The 15,930-nt window shown below is 36.1% G+C and overlaps 2 protein-coding genes across 4 annotated transcripts in view; one reads left to right on the plus strand and one right to left on the minus strand.

Moving 5' to 3' along the window:
• Positions 1 to 15,930, plus strand: part of LOC5573079 (prohormone-3) — a 140,400-nt gene that overhangs the window by 49,796 nt on the left and 74,674 nt on the right. For all 3 annotated transcript variants that reach the window (XM_021846431.1, XM_021846432.1, XM_001660663.2), the window contains exon 2: positions 9,986 to 10,267. In XM_021846431.1, coding sequence (XP_021702123.1) covers positions 10,106 to 10,267 — 162 coding nt within the window. In that variant the 5' untranslated portion in view covers positions 9,986 to 10,105. The remainder of the gene's footprint in view (positions 1 to 9,985; positions 10,268 to 15,930) is intronic.
• Positions 3,289 to 3,905, minus strand: LOC110676882. Its single transcript, XM_021846433.1, has 2 exons — positions 3,803 to 3,905; positions 3,289 to 3,739 (listed from the first exon to the last, which is right to left on the minus strand). Exons 1-2 carry the CDS (start codon positions 3,875 to 3,877, stop codon positions 3,344 to 3,346), a joined length of 471 nt encoding a protein of 156 aa, XP_021702125.1. The 5' UTR covers positions 3,878 to 3,905; the 3' UTR covers positions 3,289 to 3,343.

Here is a 15,930-nt window from a genome sequence, read left to right on the forward strand (position 1 = left end):
AAACAAAAAAAGTAGTTTGGAGTACCTTGTACCTTTTAATTTCGCCAGGATTGCTTATCTTTGACAGATACACTACCCACCATAAGTATGGAATCGTTTCACCTAGTATTGCAACACCCGAGTTGAATATTGCAGCACCCCGAAAAGTTTAGCATCATTAAACAACCATCATATTTATGATGTAATATCTCGTAATCCTTACTATCTACAAACTTGCGGTCTTCAGCAAAGTTATAATACAATATCCTCTACACTAAACACTGCACTAACACACTTTCCTCTACACTAAACAATATATGTTATAATTTAAACAAAAATGTAACTCATATTGTCTAAAACCAATCAAAAATGTAACTCATTTTGTTATATTCCAAGACTGAATTATAACAAGATTTGTTATAATCAACTGCTCTCAAATATTTTATAACAAATTGTGTTATAATTATGTTTTAAATTGAAACAAATTTGAAACAGGCTTCGTTATTATAACTGTTTTTTTTTTTAATTATGTTATAATTTCCTCCATCAACTCAAAATGCTGCTATCAAAAGTTAAACAAAATTTGTTATTTGTAATAAATCTTGATATAATTGTGCTACAATTTTGTTGTAATCCACTGATCGGGTATTATTTTCGCCACTACGTGGCAGTGAACTTGCTAATTTTACTCTGGCTCATGACCCCGACCACCTAGAAATTGTTTGTCTTCATCAAAGAGGTTCAGAAATATGGAAGCAATATAAGACAGTTTGGTTAGCAATATCCACTACTTGGCGCTAGTGTGCATGTAATTTGGTCAGATTGTACTACTTTTCCCAGAATGTCATTTCCCCGAATGACCCGCTTCCGCGAAAAGTGATGCAATTCAAAAAGGTCCTAGAATAATTTTAAGTGATAGGGTTCTGAACTGGAAAAAAAACCATAAGCAATCGAAAGAATTACAAAATGGTCAAGTTTGGAGAACTGTTTCGCAATTTCTTGCTTAACGATATGCCTAAAATTTACGCTGTATGTCAGAAATAACTTGAAGTTTTAACTATAAGAAACTAATGTAATCCTATGCACCAATTTTTAGATTGTTAAATAATACCATTTATAGAAAAAAAAACTATGGAAAAAATAATATCACCAGATATATAATCACATTAACGCCATAATTTGGCAAAATTTCTTATCAAACAGTGCTGCCTTAAATTACTTTCAACCTTTTGAATAACTTTCTTGAAGACACAAACTTTCTAGGTGATCGGGATCTTGAACTAGAGTCTACCAGAGAATGACCAAGTTTACATGAATACTAGCGCCCCGTAGTGGCAAAATTGCTAACCAAACAATGCTGCTTCGTGTTGCTTCTGAACAACTTTGCTGAAGACATGAATTTTCTAGGTTGTCGGGATCATGAGTTAGAGCCTGGTAGAATATGATCAAATTACAAGCACACTAGCGCTACACAGCGGCAGAATTACACATCAAAAGTTCCCCCCAATGATCGCAATAAGGCTTCTGAACGACTTTGCTGAAGACCGCATGTTTGCAGAAGGTAAGGATTCCGAGATACATCATAAATATGATGGATGTTAAGTGATGCTAAACTTTTTGGGGGATGCTGCAATAGTCAACTGGGGTGTTGCAATACTATGTGATGCAATTCCATACTTATGGTGGGTACACACCAAAAAAATCTTAGATTTACACGTAACGTTATTTTATTTTCAATCATGTAAAGCCATCTCTCATGTATTATTCAATGATAAAACCTATAAACACATCTTTTATATACAACATTGTTACCAAATTCCTAAATATTGAACGCGAAACGCCTTCTCTCAAAGAATGTTGCTTGCAAAACGGCTCGATTTACATGATTTTCCCGCTGAAAATTCAATCATAAATAATGCACATGGAATGACACGCCGTCGATCCATCCATGTGCATTATTTTTGGCAGAATATTCAACGTGGAATCATGTAAACTGAGCGATCTTGTTTTCAATTTCACTTTCAAGATGCAAGAAATCATGCAACATTGGCGAATGTTGGATGCAAGATCATGAAATGTTTCAGTTTCACTCAAGTTTGCAAGCATTCCTGAATGCAATGAGGCAGTTTACATTATTTATCGTTTAATGTTAAATGATAATTAGATTCACATGACAATCATGAAAGTTTACGTGACATGTAAATTTAAGATTTTTTTGCTGTGTAGTGTACGCGTATTTCGACTACCACTTGCAGTCTTCTTCAGTGGATACGAGTTACTGACACTGAAGAAGACTGCAAGTGGTAGTCGAAATACGCGTAATTGTCAAAGATAAGCAACTAGGGCGGAATTAAAAGGTACAAGGTACTCCAAGTAAATAAATGTTTTTTCTTTGGAGGAAATTTCAGACAGATCTCTCGAGGAAATCCCGGACGAACTTTGAAAAAGAATTCCTGGAAAAACCCCCAGAGATATTATCAAACGAATTCCTGTTAGAATTTTCAGAAATTCATCCGGAGAAGGAAGTTCGTGTAAACATCTTTTAAGATTCCTGAAGGAAACTTGTAAGAATTAAGAGGAATCTTTGGAGATATTTCCAAAGGAAGCCCTGGAGAAATACCTTTTGAGAAATCACTACAGAAAGCTCTGAAGAATTATTGAAAGAATACTTGAAGGGATTTCAGAAGGAACGCAAAAAAGATTTGCTGGATAAATTTATGGAGTTTATATTGCAGATTCCCTGAACGAATTCCTAGAGCAATTCCCGGAGGAGTCCCTGTTAAAAAAAATTCCGGGATGACTCTTAGAGGTATCTCCAAAGAATAATTGGAGAAATCTCTGTGGTACTTCTAGTAGTAATATCTGTAAGAATATTTGTAAGAATAGTTTATAGAGATTCTGGATGAGTTTTATGGTGAATTTTGGGATGAGTACCATGAAGAAAAACTGCACATCTTTAGGAGGAATCACTAGAGAAAATCCCGAAAAAATCATTGGAGAATTTCTTCGAGTAAATAGCGCCTCGATTGACAGTGCATATTACCCTAAATATTTGGTTCAAAAAGATTATATGGATCGTCGGTGAACTACCGTGTTGATTCGAAGTATCCGAATATTTTTGGTCAACTTTTATGCATGCAGAATGTAGCAGACTCCTTAATTCTGGATTCTAGACGAAAAAAACATAATTTGGTCCAAAACCAACGTGAAAATGGCTAGTGTTCGGCTTTCAAAGCGTCGGACAATTCGATACTGTACGATAGATGGGTATCTAGATCTCAAATTTGTAACATACAGGTCAATTATTTCGATCATTTATCACGTAATGCTGAGTTGTGAGGTAATGAACACCTGTTTTATTTCCCTAAGGCTTCTCATACACTACTTCTGCAGCATCGGCAGCTACTCCCAGTGCCGTTCCCATGTTGTCCCACATTTGCGGGGGCACATTCTTCACGGCATTCACAGCGAAACGACCAACCGTTGCCAGAGCTGGTCCAATAAAGTCCACCAAAGCTTCCGCCCCTGCAACAATGGCGGGACCGATCACTTCGGCTGCTTCCACCGCCCCAACGACCAGTGCCGGAATGAACGGAGAACGAGTCTCAACAGTTTCGGTTTCATCCGTCCCATAATCTTCGATCGACGAGGAAATCTGTTGACAGCAGCACACTCCACAACAGCCAGAACATGTTCCGCAACCACAACCAGGATCCGCCAGGGGAGCTGCTTCCGATGAGTCAATCAACAGCGTCGTTGCCTGCAATGCGATGAATATTAAAAGTGGTTTCATTCTCCCTGGCGAACGACCGTAAGATAGAACCAGACGACGCCTCAGATGCTTGCCTTTTGCCAACCTGGATGAACAACTTGGAACACCCATCGATAAAACAGCCATTTGGCAGTACTATGCACTTGATTCCATGCCAGCCTGTGTTTAGCATTAGATATTTGCTATATATAGGTATATATTTGCTTTGTGCTAATGAGAGCCAAACATTTCCATTCACTGAAACATAAACAGTCATCAAAAGGTAATTAAATAAAGTGGCACATTCCTTTCCAGACCGGAATGAATTTATTGCCTGCGATGCCTAAATTTAATGGTACTCATCAACATTGAAGCAGAAAATATGGGAATAAGAGTATTGGCGCTTCAATGTAGGCCTTCACTTCACAGTAACTCAATAGAATAGAAGATAGCAACAATTTTTGCCTAAATTTGATAAATATCTAACTTTAATTTACCAATTTATTGAAATCCCTCTCAACCTGACAACATATCTACTTAAAGGTATCAAATTAAGAGCTTTTGGTTTATTTGGGACTATTATTAGTTGAGTTTTGGAAGCATTAGGAGAAATCTCCCAAGTATCCAAACTCTTTTGCAATCGACTACAGATGACACGCAGGCTTCGTCCTCTGGCGGAAATAAAGATTTTTGACATCCTTGAGGTAACTCAGGTAAGTCAGATGTGAATATATTGTATAATATTGGTCCCAAAATGCTGCTTTGAGGAACACCAGCTTTTACAGGAAGACTTTCAGATCTGGAGTTCTGATAATCCTGAAGTGTACGATTTGACAGATAACTTTGGAATATTCTAACAATGTATGTTGGAACTAAAGTTTTATGATTTTACGATCAAGCCTTCATGTCAAACACTGTCGAATGCTTTTTCTATGTCTTCAATAGCAAGACCAGTAGAATCGCCTTCAGATTTGTTGGAGTGGATCAAATTTGTTACACGTAAAAGTTGATGAGTGGTCGATTGTCCATGGCGGAATCCGAACTGTTCATTGGCAAAAATTGAATTTTCATTTATGTGGGCCATCATTCTGTTCAAAATGACCTTTTCGAAAAGTTTACTGATGGAGAAAAGCAAACTGATTGGACGATAGCTAGAAGCTTCTGCAGGATTTTTGTCTGGTTTTAAAATTGGTACAACCTTTAGCATTTCTCCATTTGTCCGGAAAATATGCTAATTGAAAACATTTGTTAAATATATCAACTAAGAATGATAATCTACATTCTGGAAGTTTCTTGATGAGGATGTGGAAAATTCTATCATCGCCAGGAGCTTTCATATTTTTGAATTTTTTAATTATAGTTCTCACTTCTTCCAAATCAGTCTCCCAGGATTTTCGAAAACGTTCTCTTGATTGAGAATATTTTCGAAGTCCTGAGTAACTTAAATTAGAATTGTGCGCTTTCAAACTGCATAGCAAGTTTTTGAGCCTTTTCGCAACTAGTTAGTAATCATTTGTTTTCCTCTTTCAATGCTGGTATTGGCTTCTGAGGTTTGTTTTTTTTTTTTTCAAAATTTTAGACAATTTCCAAAAGGGCTTAGAGCCAGAGTCCAGTTGAGAAATTATATTTTCAAAATTGTTGTTTTTTAATTGTGAAAAACGTTTTTGATTTATTTCTGCAAATCCTGCCATATCATTTTCATAGCAGGATCGCGAGTGCATTGAAATTGCCTTCTCACGTTTTTAAGACGGATCATCGTCTATAATCACAGATTCAAGTTTTACAAATTTTTCACCTGGCTTCAACAATGGAATTTGTCAAAGTTTCAAGAGCATTGTCAATAAGGTACAGTGGGGGAAGTGTATCAATGGGGTAAGTGGATCATTTGTGCATATTGAGCATAAATACTCGAATATTTCTAACGTTTTCGCACCATTGCTTCGTTTTAGGTTATGTTCTTACGTCCACACTGATACTAATTCAAAACTGGTACTACACGTACACTAACACAAGCAAACTTGTTAGCTGCAAAAATCAATTAATTTCAAAATTATTTTCCGTCAATCAAAAATCCATTGTATCTCAGCCTTAAATCAAATTCTGTCAGTTTTTTCAACGCATAGTGAACATTTCAGTTCTAATTGAATGAATCACAATGAAAAATATGTGATTTTTATAAATAAATACAGATATATTGGACTTGGTACACTTCCCCCTACTTTTCAATGGGGTGGGGTAAGTGGATCAAGTATTATTATTATTTATTGGCAGACTGCTTATGATAATTTGAATACTCGCAAATGTTGTTTTGTTTTTACTTCTTCTCATTACTAGCTTAAATTTTTCTAATTGACTATAGAAAATTTGAATAAATCCAACTAAAATTTATTTTAATCTTTCTGGTATACGAAAATATAAAAGAATTAATATTTCAAAATTCAAACACAACTTTTCGTGGTTTATTAAAGCTGAGTTGCAAAAGAGAAAAATATAAAAATTTTCCAATTGAAAACATATTATCGTACCTTTTTTGACCATATAAATTGTTCTGGACAGATGATACAAACACGTTCATAAATAGAATAAGAAGATTTCAGTTTGTTAATCAAAAATAAATGTAATTAATATCTTTAAGCTCCGAGTGTTTTTTGAAAACATTGTTAGGAATAATCCGTCAATACTTCAGTATAACTTATGTGATTCTATTGAAGAATTTTCTCCGCATTATTCTAGCTACAATGTTTTTTTTTTTGTTCGAATTAGTGTGAAGTAATGTATAAATATTTTAATAATATTTTGATAAAATAAAGACACTTTTCAATTTGTAAAGTATCAAAACATAACATAACCAGCACTAATAACAAGAACGAGAGCAATATCATTCATAGTATACATTAGTATTAGTACATTATTTCACCATATATGTTTTGAGAATAGATTTTTTTTATAGGTGATCCACTTACCCCACCCTGGTGGGGCAAGTGGATCATTTGACGCAAATTTTCAAGTCCCTTATACTCAATACATAAAAATCAGAAAAATCTAAGTAAATGACGATTTGAAGTAGGTTAGTCCCTCATTTGTTATCCACAGAAAAAAGTTTGAATTACATTATTCACGTAAGCTGTACATAACAATGAAGTTTACTATTGATTTTTCTGTATCCACTTACCCCACGGTACCTTATCAAGTTTTGTTTGTAAAGAAATGTCAGCATTAAGATTACAGTCAATATATGTTTCATATATATTCCAGTTGGTTCGAAAATAATTGAGATTGGATCTGATAGGATTGAGAATCGCTTCATGGGATATTTGAAATGCAACAGGGACATGATCAGAATCAAAATCGGCATGAGTAACTAATTGGCTACCAAGTTGACTAGAGTCGGTTAAGACCAAATCAATCGTAGGTGGATTTCTAGAAGAGGAAAAACATGTAGGGCTATCAGGGTATTGAGTTCAGAAATATACTGAAGAGCACTCATCAAATAAAATTCTGCCGTTGGAATTACTTTGAGAATTATTCCATACCCGATGTTTGGCATTAATGTCACCAATGACAAATTTGTTTGACTTATTGCGAGTTAATTTTCGCAAGTCAGTTTGGAGTAAATTAACTTGCAGTTAAGAGCATTGAAATGGAAAAGTATATTTCCCAAGCTGTGTTTCAACAGAACACCTAGAGTTTCAAAAACTTCAGTTTCAAATAACGAAAACAGTTGATGTTTTATACGCCTATGAATGATGATTGCATCTCCCCCACAATGGGGCATGTCGATCATTACGATAAACAAAAAAGTTAGGATCCTTTTTGAGTTTGGATCTAGGTAAATAGGTTTCAGTAATAACTGCTACACGCACGTTATTAGCTATAAGAAAATTAAACAGCTATGTCTGAACTAGACGATTATAAAATCGAATGTACATCGGATTTTTTCTCGCTAGAGATCAGTATTTAATCCATGTTTTCATAATCGGAAGGTTTTAAAATATTCTATCAATGAAATTTTGACTTTTTACACTTTTCAGCTATTTTTCATACTACAACCCATGAAAACCACGTTTTTCGGCGCATTTCGGTCCATACAAAATGTATGGAAAAAAAATCACCTATAGAATATTTTACAACCTTCCGATCATGCAAATATGGATCAAATACTGATCTCTAGCGAGAAAAAAATCCGATGTACATTCGATTTTTAAAATCGTCTGGTTCAGACATAGCGTGCGTCCTCTTTACCATTCAAAGAACGAGCATTTCAATTTAAAATATTCAATTTATTATTTATTGGACCCATTAGAAAAACGTAATCCAATAACAATTTGTTTAGTGAATTTTACACCAACTTGGACTGCTTCAGTCATAGTGGTGGCTTTGAACATTGCATCAATCATTAGATTCAAGGGGTGGAGTTCAAATTACCTGCTACGATATCGGCAAAGGATTTTCCGTGGGTAGATACATTCGAACGGCTCCCCGACGGATTAAAATTAGTTTGTGAATGAGCATGATTATGATGTATGATTTTTGATCAAGCGATCGTTAACTGTAAAATAAGCATTGTTCGATACTTTACCAGACCAATTCCGGGAACGACCGTTATCGTAACGGGTATTATCTTTCATCTGCCTGGCACGAGCCTCGACGACTCGCCTACGCGAGGGCAAGCCCCAAAAATTTGACTTATGATTGCCCCCGTAATTGGCGCAAATGAACTTATCGGTATCTTCCTTCACTGGACAGACGTCCTTGGCGTGAGAAGAACCTCCGCAAACCATGCATTTAGCATCCATGCGACAATTTTTTGTACCATGACCACATATTTGGCACCGACGGCACTGAGTAGGGTTCTGGTTATTTCCTTCAGGTTTCTGGAAATGTTTTAAAGCTTTAATATTATTTAGATCTTTTTTGTTAAAGTGAACTAAATAATATTCTTGAGAAAGCCCTTTCCGAACAATGCCAGATGGGGTTCTCTTTTTCATAATGATTACTTGGACTGGGGAAAATCCAAGTAAATCATTTATTCCATTTTTGATCTCTCAGGTGACTTATAGTCACTTGAAAGACCTTTCAAGACGACTTTGAACAAACGTTTAGTTTTGTCGTCATATGTATAAAAATTGTGCATCTTCTCTTCAAGACGATTGAGGAGAAGATCTTTAAGAGTTTTCGGAAAAACGCGACAGTCTCCTTTCTTTGCGATTTGGAAAGAGACCTTGATTCCCCTAATGGAGTTCAAGATCTCTTGTCTAAATCCCCCAAATTCGGAACAACTGACCACGATAGGCGTCACTCTTTGCTTCCTGACTTCAATCAAAGAGCCTTGGAAGAAAGCGTGCATTCCGAAGAAACGTCCTTTCTTCTGTGTTTGGCGCATTTAGTGAAAGGTTTAAAACCCACTTTTTTGGAAAGAGGATGTGAACTCAGAGATTCACCCTGCCTTTTGTTCGTGGTCGCAACCATGTTTAGTGAATAAACGAAAGAAGAAGATACCTTCTAAGAGGTTTTACCAAGACGGTGTCCAAGAAGGATTATCACCGCTAGCTTTCGCTAGCGGGTCCAACGAAAAAACGAAGGCACGGGTCCTAACAAGTATCGTAAAGAGATCAATAGCAGATAAAATAGTACTGAAAACAACTGTTTTTTAAGCACTAAGAAGGACTCTTTTATTGTAATTCATAAAATTTTTGGTCAGGCTTAGCCTTACACAATTACATACATACATGATCTCCATTTTTAAACTGAATCAATTGTTACAAGTGACTTAACTCTCTGCAAATTCTATATAAAACATGCATTCAGTAAATTAATCTTTGAGAAAGCTATAATGGTAAAAGATGACCATGCAATTTTTTTCCAAAATAATACACATTTAAATATATTTGTATTCATATCTGAAACGTCCATTGTTATAAATCTTCGTTTCTTATCTGTATTCAACGTAAGCTACGTACGGTGTTTATAGTAAATCAGAAGAAAATCTTCCAACATTCTCAACACTGATTCCTCATCCATGATTGCTTCGATAACTCAGCCTAAAGCGAACCCTCGAAGATCTCTACCAAACAGTAAACTATGTTCCGCCAGTTAGGGAGCACTTCGGTTGAGTCCCTAAGCTCTGACGCCGATATTCACCGTAAAGTAGCTGAATGTACATCGTCGGACGGAAACCCTCATAAATTTCCATCTATTTAAAAGCAATACACACATTTTCTCACCTCGGACCATTTCCTTTTTCTCGTTTTGCAGGCTCTTTAGTTATACCCTCCGCCCGCCCCCATCTAGTCTTGAGAACAGCATAGTAAGTGCAGAAAAAAAAAGAAGTAAGGAAACCTATCAACCCCACTTATCACTAGGCAAAGCGGCAAAATGAAGGCAACCGCACTGTGGGCGGCCATTGGAGCGATACTAATCTTCAGTGGCACCGCGAACGCCTGGGGTGGCCTATTCAACAGATTCTCGCCGGAAATGTTGGCAAATATGGGATACGGCAGCCACGGGGGAGCTTACCGGCCGCAGGCATTCCTGCAGGTAAGAAAAAAAATCCGGGGGTGGGTTTAACTAAACAGTCCTTATCAACTATTTCTGCTAAACAATACTGTTATTTGCAAAACAAATCAATCGGATGGAAACTTTCAGATATCATAGGGGAGGTGAGTCATTCTTGCAGTCCAAAAGATTCGCTCTAGATGTTTCTACAGGAATTCCGCTAGTAGCTTTTCCAAAAAGTTCTCCACAGAATTAGCATCAGATCACTCGAAGATGCATCCATGGTTCCTGCCATAATTGTTTCAAAAATCCGTTAAAAACATCTCCAAAAATTGTTTCAGGCAATAATTACGTTTGAGGTTATGGCTTTCAGTCTTAAATAAAACTTAAAAAACGGATTTTTGCTTACATTCGACGTATCGAACACATGTATTGTGCCTTTTTCAAGGATTAGCTGTGTTCCGTTTTATCGTTTTATCAGCTAATCCTTGAAAAAGGCATAATACATGTGTCCGAAACGTCGGATGTAAGCAAAAATCCGTTTTTGAGTTTTATTTAAGACTGAAAGCCATAACCTCAAACATCAACATAACAGTCGTGCCTCCAAGAAAGGCAATAATTACTTCAGATAATTCTCTAGGGATTCCTTTGAGTATATCCATGGGTGTTCCTCATGGAACAGTGTTTTTATTCATAGTTCCAATGATTTCGATAATTCTTCGGAAAGCTTTCTAATGATTCTTCGAGGAATGTTTCAAAACAAAAATTTCAACTACAGTCGACTCTCCACAACTCGATGTTCTATAACTCGATATACTCTATAACTCGATGGATTTTTCGGTCCCTCCAAATTTCCACATATCGTGCTCTCCATAAGTCGATATTTCTATAACTCGATATCTCCACCAGTCGATGTCTCGTGAGAGGGAAATTTCTCTCCATAACTCGATATCGATTTTAAAATCTTTTTTATTTGGGGAAACGTGGTCTAATTCTTGATTGGAGATTAAAAAATACTTGCAAGTTGTAATATAAGTTAAAAAACATGAAAATTAAAAAAAATATTGTCAGTCAAAATAATGTAATTTTTCAAACATTTCGAAAAAAGTTTTCAAATACAGTCATCTCTCCCTAGCTCGATATTTAAGGGACCATCGAGTTAGGGAGGTATCGAGATACAGAACACAAATTTTCCAATTTTTAATATTTTCATTATTTCGACAAAGTACATTCAAAATAGTAAATTAAATGTGAAAAACAATAAATTTTTAGAACATTCAGCAACGTGACACTTTTTGCATAGTCTTCAAAAATTTAATTTTTAATCACCCTGAAATGACTTGTCAACCTTCATTTTACTATCACTATAATCATAATTTTTTTTTCTATCTTTATTAACGAGATTTTTAGCCCTGGGCTAGTTCATCTCGGGACCAACGGCTTTACTTCCCTTCCGAAGGAAGTCGTCACTGAAATTTTTAGTGACTATCTCGGGGATGGGATTCGATCCAAGGTCCTCGGCGTGAGAGGCTTGTGTTCTAACCACTACACCAGGTCCGTCCCCGTAATCATAATTATCAAATTTATGAAATTTATTAACATTTGAAGTATATTTGAAAATTTTCATGGAAATATCGAGTTAGAGAGGTTAACTTGCATAGGAAACTGAAACAAATCGCATCGAGTTAGGGAACATCGAGTTAGAGAGGTATCGACTAACAGAGGGATCAAAGTATGCTGATTGAAGGGACTGCGTATTCCATCGAGTTAGGGGAAATATCGAGATACAGAACATCGAGTAAGGGAGAGTTAACTGTATCAGTTTGTAGAGTACAATCAACAAAATAATATAATTTTCTTACAGAGGTGATCATTTATGTATTAGAAAAACAGAAATTTGTTCCTTCGATTTTATGATTTTTTGTTTCGGTACATTCTATAACTCGATAATTCTATAAGTCGATGGTCCCTTGAATATCGAGTTATGGAGAGTCGACTGTATTTCTTCTAGGATTTCCGTAGAAAATACTTCTTTTACAGAGATTTTTGAATAAGGTTTTTTTCATTAAATACTCTAGAAACAGGAATCGTTAAGCATAGCATAGCATAGCATAGACTGAGTGCACATGTCAATAGTTGCTACTCCGTGATTGATCGGAACTGGTAAAAAATGAATAAAGGATGGGAGTTTCCGCTTACTCTCGAAGTGGAATTTTAGCAGATCTAATATTGTTGATCAATAACGGCTTCGGCCAAGTCCTTAAAGTCAGTTGGGATGGGGAAGGAATGTTAGGGTGTAATGATTGTTGCTTGTAGAGACCGAGAATACCTCTGCATCTCCACAATCACCACGGGAGGGGTGTTTATTAGTGAGGGAGGAAAAGATCTGGGAGTCACCTTTGGTCGGTGATGCGATCCATGGACTAGGGGGAAATATACGACTTATATTTAAAGCTCGTTTTGTATTTTTGTCTCGAGAAGTTTTTGGTAGAAGCTTTAAAAAATACGTCAACATCTATAATGTCGAACAACAATGATTTTTATGATTATGAACGACACAATCAAAGAATCATCTCTCACATAAGCTCTGAAAATAATATTAGCAAGAGAAATGTGATTGTTTCTTAAACTGACATCGCTGAAAACGATTCTGTTGTCATAACTTTCATAAATATGATCAGTTAAACATGATTCACAAATTACTACGAAGAATACAGAATCTCCTTAGGAAATTGCCTACATTTAGGCGTATTCCGTAGCTCAATGTGTTTCTTATTAGCATAAGCAGCAAGCAAGCAGCAAGCATTGATGACCGTACAATTCGTAGTTGCTACTCCGTGGATGACCAGAATAATCAAAGTTGCACAAGGAACCAGCAGATGTAGCTTGGGAATAGCTTTCCATCTTCAATGTACACTTTCGAGAACTCCAAACATTATAAAGTCAATAACGGCGCCGGCCACGTCCTTACGGTCATCGAGGAAAGGTGGGATTATGAGTGTGACATCCATTGTTACTAGAGACCGAGATCACCTCTGCATCTCCATGGTTGTCACAGGGAGGAATTTGTTAGTGGGAAGGGTTCAAAAGCTACAAAATCAGGATTCACCTTGGTAAGTGATGCGATCCATGCAGCCTTAGTTCAAACAGTCACCTATTAGTCACTACAGACAACGTGTTCCTAAAGTAAGTCTACACTTTCAGTGTCGAACCATTCAAAACGATTTCTGTAATGGAAAATGTTGGATAAGAGCTAAGGTGTATTTGAATACTTTTTAAACAATTACAAGAGTCTTTGCCGACACTTATTGTGAAAAAACATTCATGTTTGTAAAAAAAAATATATACATAAAAATGACTTTTCTATCGTTGTCATGATTAAAAAGTGTTTCACAATAAAATATACATTAAAAATGAAAGCATGAAACGAGCTCACCAAATTGATCCTTCATCCCTGACTAAGCAGCCATAAGCAACTTTATCAGCATACTTGATATACACACGGCGACGCGAAAACCGAACTAGCTTGCTTGGGCCTTAAAATGCACTGCCCAGCAAACGAAACGCGTGGCAGAAAAATAGACGTCTCACCGGCGACGCGAAAACCGAACTAGCTTACTTGGGCCTTAAAATGCACTGCCCAGCAAACAAAACACGTGGCAGAAAAATAGACGTCACTCCGGCGACGCGAAAACCGAACTAGCTTGCTTGGGCCTTCAAATGCACTGCCCAGCAAACAAAACGCGTGGCAGAAAAATAGATGTCTCACCGGCGACGCAAAAACCGAACTAGCTTGCTTGGGCCTTCAAATGCACTGCCCAGCAAACAAAACGCGTAGCAGAAAAATAGATGTCTCACCGGCGACGCGAAAACCGAACTAGCTTGTTTGGGCCTTAAAATGCACTACCCAGCAAACAAAACGCGTGGCAGAAAAATAGACGTCTCACCGGCGACGCAAAAACCGAACTAGCTTCCGTAGCTCAATGTGTTTCTTATTTTGAAATAACTCAAAAAGTAAATGTCTTGTAAGAGTTAAGCCTTCATATTCGGCTTCAGGGACCATGATTTTAGTAAGTAATGATATTTTCAATATTACCGAACGTTGTTTTCCTGGGTGATCAATGTTACCCCATATCAGCTAAATAAAAAAATCACTTCATTTTTTTAAACGTGCTTTAAACTTTCAGAAAACAAAATTTAGTATATAGACACGAGCATTGGATGTCAGTACTTGTTTTAAAAATATAAAACTTGCAACATATGCCTTTTTAAAATGAAAATTTTAAGAAATATCCGAAAAAATGATCAATGTTACCCCGGATTACGGTAACTTGAAAATGAGGCACAAAACGATTGAAAGTAATCAGAGAGATCCACAAGGTAATAATCGGAAGCATTCCTTGAAGAATTCCTAATGGATTCGTGAGATAAATTTCAGGAATAATCCTTCTTCTTCATCTTTATGGCTTTACGTCCCAACTGAATTAGAGCCTGGATCTCCGATTAGTGTTCTCATAAGCTCCTTCACAGTAGTTAACTGAGAGATTTCTTTGAAAATTGGCCATTTTTGCATACATATCGTGTGGCAATCAGGAAAATACTATATGTCCTAGAAAGTCGAGAAAATTTCCAAAAGGAAATGGTTTTGGTTGAATTCGAACCCACGATCCTCATTATAACGTTTACCACTACGGCTATCTAAGAAAGAATCCATAGAATAATAATCAGCTGAATTCCTGAAGGAATTAATAGAAGAATCTCGGAACGAATCACAGAAGAAATTTCTAAAGTAATTCAAAAGGATATCTAGATCAAAGTTTCTCATCCACTGGTCCGCGGCCGTGACGACTTCGCAGGGGCCTTTGAAGACAAGTTAATTTTTCAGTATTGTTGCATGTATTTTAATTTCGAACAAATTTTATAAAATATCAATTACTTGTATAAAACTTCACATACATCGATAAATGTACAACATACATCTTTCATATTATGTCTGTCTTAACTCAAAATATTAAATAATTACAAATACCTACTGAGATTTACCATGTGAAAATCTCTATCTAAATGTTGATAGATATTTTAATGGCGTTCTCTGAAAAGCAGCACTTAAATTTTAAAGAAACGAGTAAAAATTATCAGGAAAACCTTATTGAATTATAGAATTGCAAACCAAAAATGCTTATGTAAATCGAAAAAGTAAACTAAGATATGTTTTCGAGGTTTGCATTCTTGGCATAATTTCAATTTTCTATGGTCGATTTGTACCGAGATCCTAGAAAAAATCCTAGGATGATGTTCCATAGCGAATAATCAGCAGAATTAAGGATATGCTCCATCTATTCTACTCGAACCAAAGTTAACATTATTTCGGTTTGAGTATTGTGATATTTTTCAGATATGCCCAGTATAGAAATCATTTGTAGTTTTCTGGGAATATTCTTGACAGATAGCTGATAAGTTTTTTTGGAAAGTTTCTGGCGAGGTGCTTAACGTATTCTTCCCACATATTATCGTAAGTTTCAAAACTTTCTTGATGAATTCCTAAAAAGTATCTTCGAAAATTTCTTGGCAGCAAGATTTTTCGGATTTTGGATGAGAGGACATCTGAGAAAAATTTTAAAATTTTGAAAAACCTTTTTAAGATACCTTTTGAGGAAAGACAGGTTTCTGGGAAAAATATATGATGAATAGCAGGTGGAACTGTA

The sequence above is a fragment of the Aedes aegypti genome, chromosome 2 (assembly GCF_002204515.2).
Source record: "Aedes aegypti strain LVP_AGWG chromosome 2, AaegL5.0 Primary Assembly, whole genome shotgun sequence".
Lineage (NCBI taxonomy): Eukaryota > Metazoa > Arthropoda > Insecta > Diptera > Culicidae > Aedes > Aedes aegypti.

Excerpts from the sequence above, each read along its gene's own strand:
- LOC110676882 (XM_021846433.1), bottom strand. The coding sequence starts at position 3,877 with ATGGCTGTTTTATCGATGGGTGTTCCAAGTTGTTCATCCAGGTTGGCA. Across the intron at positions 3,740-3,802 it reads AGCATCTGAGGCGTCGTCTG|GCAACGACGCTGTTGATTGA; the intron begins GTTCTATCTTAC and ends ATCGCATTGCAG.